General features: G+C 40.8%; 1 protein-coding gene across 2 annotated transcripts; it reads right to left on the bottom strand.

Annotated features, from left to right (window-relative positions):
* Nucleotides 1-1,867: 1,867 nt before the first annotated feature.
* Nucleotides 1,868-3,851, bottom strand: LOC122763250 (leucine-rich repeat serine/threonine-protein kinase 1-like). Of its 2 annotated transcripts, XR_006358964.1 has the most exons (3): nucleotides 3,723-3,851; nucleotides 2,981-3,300; nucleotides 1,868-2,094 (listed from the first exon to the last, which is right to left on the bottom strand). XR_006358964.1 is itself a non-coding variant. In XM_044018273.1 (2 exons), the coding sequence occupies exons 1-2, from the start codon at nucleotides 3,806-3,808 to the stop codon at nucleotides 3,123-3,125; spliced, it is 264 nt and encodes an 87-aa protein (XP_043874208.1). In that variant the 5' UTR covers nucleotides 3,809-3,851; the 3' UTR covers nucleotides 2,739-3,122. The 2 variants fall into 2 exon arrangements, 1 of the variants encoding a protein (XP_043874208.1); XM_044018273.1 differs by lacking the exon at nucleotides 1,868-2,094 and having other exon boundaries at nucleotides 2,739-3,300.
* Between the last annotated feature and the right edge of the window lie 37 nt (nucleotides 3,852-3,888).

Raw genomic sequence — 3,888 nt, 5'->3', positions numbered from 1 at the left:
ATACTATACCATGACTTTTTTGACCGTTTTTGGACGACATACTATACTATGACTTTTTTGGGTGATTTAGGGCGATATACTATATTATGAATTTTTTGACCATTTTTGGACGATGTACTATACTATGACTTTTTTAGGTGATTTTGGACGACATACTATACTATGACTTTTTTAGTTGATTTTGGACGACACAGTATACTATGACTTTTTTTCATGATTTTGACTATTATACTAAATCTGGCTATGACTTTTTCAGATTTTGACCTACATACTACATATGATTTTTTTTCAGATTTTGGACTACATACTATACTATGACTTTTTTCACTGATGTTGGACGACATACTATACTATTAGATTTTGGTGACTTTTTGGACGACAAACTAAACTATGACATTTTTGTCAAATTTTGGATGACATACTATACTATGACTTTTTTGTCTCATTTTGGGCGACATACTATACTATGACTTTTTTGTCTAATTTTGGACGACATACTATACTATGACTTTTTTGTCATATTTTGGACGACATAATATACTATGACTTTTTGGCACATTTTGGACGACATACTATGACCTTTTGAGCCATTCTGGGCGACATACTATACTATGACTTTTTTTCACATTTTGGACGACATACTATACTATGACTTTTTTTTCAGATTTTGGTCGACATACTATACTGTGACTTTTTTGTCAGATTGTGGACGACATACTATAGTTAAATTGACATAAAGTTTATTACATGAGTCTTTTGCTGACTCCACCAGCAAAACCTTGAACTGTCCCTTTAAGATGAGCAGAGGGAAGAGAGTCTGATAATAAATGGATTGTGTGTGTGAGTGTGTGTGTGTGTGTGGCTGATTATTGATGTCATGAAATCAATAACAGATTCAGATCAGGACAATAACTCTGTTGTTCACCACATTTGCTTCTTCTTCAGTGTCAAGGAAATTTGGCTGAGTCACTGCCTGTATGTGTGTATGAGTAAGTGTGTGTCTGGAACTGGCTTTTAGTCTCATGTGGATTCTGGATCTGGATTCTGGATCATTTAAGGACGAACAGAGATTGTGTCAGTTGTCTGTCAGTTGTTCTCTCTCTTCTTTCATGTCAGAATAAACTGCAGAGATTAATAACACGAGTCGAGCCTGACACATTTACAATGTCGTTAAACTCAACATCATAATTTAACCCATCTGGAATTTATTTGGATGAATAAATATTGGGACCAAGTTTATTTTGTTGATTAATGTTTTACATCATCATCGTTACTCTAATTTAACAAGAAGAAAAAACCTGAAGCTGGTTAAAGATTTAATACACACACACACACACGTACAACATTCATGACTTGAGGGGACATTGCATTGACTTAAATTCATTTCCTGGAGACTTACTCTAACCCTAACCACAATTACTACTGGCCTAATCCTAACTCTGACCCTAATCCTAACCTCAACCTAACCTTAAAACATATCTCCACCTATATTGTAGTCATTTACATTATGAGGACTTGATTTTTGTCCCCCCAAGGAAGACAAGTCCCCATAATGTGACTGTGTAAACAGGTTTAGGTCCCCACAATATTAGTAATACCTGGATGGAGACACACACAGTGACACAGATTTAAAATAAGAACTTTATTGAGAAAAGTGATTCAGTTCACAACAGCTTCACGATAATATAATAATAAATAAGCCCCGCCTCCTTGTGAGGGGCTGCCATTATTTACACACATTTACTGAACTTTATCATTGAAGAAGAAAATTATCAAAAATGTATAAAAAAAACTAAAAAAAACATGCATGTGACAATAGACCCTGAATCATTTCACTCACTCACTCACACACACTCACATACACACACACATCTCTGTGTGTGTGAGATGAAGCAAGATCTACTGCTGCTGTAACATGATGTTCATGAGCTGCTGTGGTCACGTGGGCGGAGTCATGTGGCTCAGTTTAAACATACTGGGAAAGAGTGTGTGTGTGTGTGTGTGTGTCTCCACAACACAGCTGTTTACCAGCTGCTTCATCCCACAAAACAACCAAAATCCTGGTGTGTCCTCCAGAGGGCGCCGCGCTGCAGACTGGAGCGAATAAAATGAGAAAATGAAGAAGAAACAGAATAAACAGCAGCAGCTAGAACGAGGCTGAGCACATGAACATGAACGCATGAACACATGAAAGCATGAACACATGAAAGCATGAATGCATGAACGCACGAGAGGGTGAACGCATGAACACATGATAGCATGAACACATGAATGCATGAACACATAAAAGCATGAACGGATGAGAGTATGAACACATGAATGCATGAGGGTGAACGCGTGACACGTAGTGGCTGAACATAATAGGCAGCGCGGGGGTGAGCAGCATGAACACATGAGCACATGAGCGTGAGGTATGAACAGATGATGAAAACATGAGCGCTGTGAGTGAGCAGCATGAACACACATGAGGCAAGGCATAATATTGAGCGCGTAAGAAGCAGAAATGCGTAGACACATGAAAGCATGAACACGCTGAAAGCATAAATGCATGAACACATGAACGCATGAGGAAGGTGAGCGCGCTTGAACACATGAAGCGTAAGCAGAACAGAGTGAATGCATGAGACACGCAGCTTTATGAGCGCGTATTGAGGCATGGGCGCGCTGAGAGTATAACACATGAAGCATGAATGCATGGCATGAAACCATGAACGTGACATGAACGCATGAGTGAACAGATGAAAACATGAACGCATGAACACATGAGCGCATGAAAGCAAGAACAAGTGAATGCATGAACACATGAAAGCATGAACGCATGAAAGCATAAATGCATGAACACATGAAAGAACAAATGCATGAAAGCATGAACATATGAAAGCGTGAACGCATGAGAGTGTGAACGCATGAAAACATGAGCATGAGATCAGCATGCTGTCTAATCTAACAGTGACGGTGATTGACTTCACATGGAGCGTACCATCGCGCGTGCGTGTGTATGATTACAAAGCTCAGGGATGAGCAGGAGGTTTTTGTCAGTTTGAACCCCCTGTGGTCAGTGTGAGGCAGCGCCTCCTCCCGCTCCTGTCAGCACCTCCTGCTGTGAACACTGCCGCTCTGTGCTACCTCCTTCTCCTCATGCTGCTCTCCAGACGGCTCAGCTCCTCGTATGACTGGTAGAAGAGTTCCAGCTCGCTGCAGCCCCAGCCTCTCCAGACACACAGGCACCACGCGCTGTTCTCCTGCTGAAAGCCACACACCACCGTGTCGTGGGCCACTAGTGCTGCCTCCTGCAGGACCCTGAGAGAAGTGCAGAGGGAGAAAGTGAGGAGAGAAGCCATGAGGGAAGGACACAGAGCTGCAGTTTGATGACTCGTCTGTAATTAGGTTTTCACTGCACCACAGAAAAACACGTGTGACACAAAGCATTCTGGGAGGAAGGAGAAGGGAGGGGCTCAACCTGGAATGATTCATCATCATCATCATAATCATTATGGTTATATATATAATTATATATATATAATGATATATGATTATATATATAATCATATATCATTATATATAATTATATCATATATAATTATGTTTATCATGTGTTCATCGTGTATGATGACATGATTTCAGGGTGAGAACATGACAAGCATGTTAGCCATAAACCTAAATAAAGTTAAAATCATGTGGTTTCATTTCTGTGGCGTTCAGGGACCAGGACGTGAACTCACCCTAAAGACGAACACTGAGGTGGGCGGAGGACAGCGATAACACGCCCCGTCAGCTGATCACCATGTGACTGCACCTCAATGACCATCACATCACCTCCGCGTCTGGAAGACGACAAACAGTTCACACACACACACACGATTGACGTCAGTGACACAAAGTGACCAC

The sequence above is a fragment of the Solea senegalensis genome, unplaced genomic scaffold, assembly GCF_019176455.1.
Source record: "Solea senegalensis isolate Sse05_10M unplaced genomic scaffold, IFAPA_SoseM_1 scf7180000016650, whole genome shotgun sequence".
Classification (NCBI taxonomy): Eukaryota; Metazoa; Chordata; class Actinopteri; order Pleuronectiformes; family Soleidae; genus Solea; species Solea senegalensis.
Note: the sequence above shows the minus strand (reverse complement) of the source record. Positions and strands in the feature narration are given on the sequence as shown.

Excerpts from the sequence above, each read along its gene's own strand:
- LOC122763250 (XM_044018273.1), bottom strand. The coding sequence starts at position 3,808 with ATGGTCATTGAGGTGCAGTCACATGGTGATCAGCTGACGGGGCGTGTT. Across the intron at positions 3,301-3,722 it reads CCTCAGTGTTCGTCTTTAGG|GGTCCTGCAGGAGGCAGCAC; the intron begins GTGAGTTCACGT and ends CACTTCTCTCAG.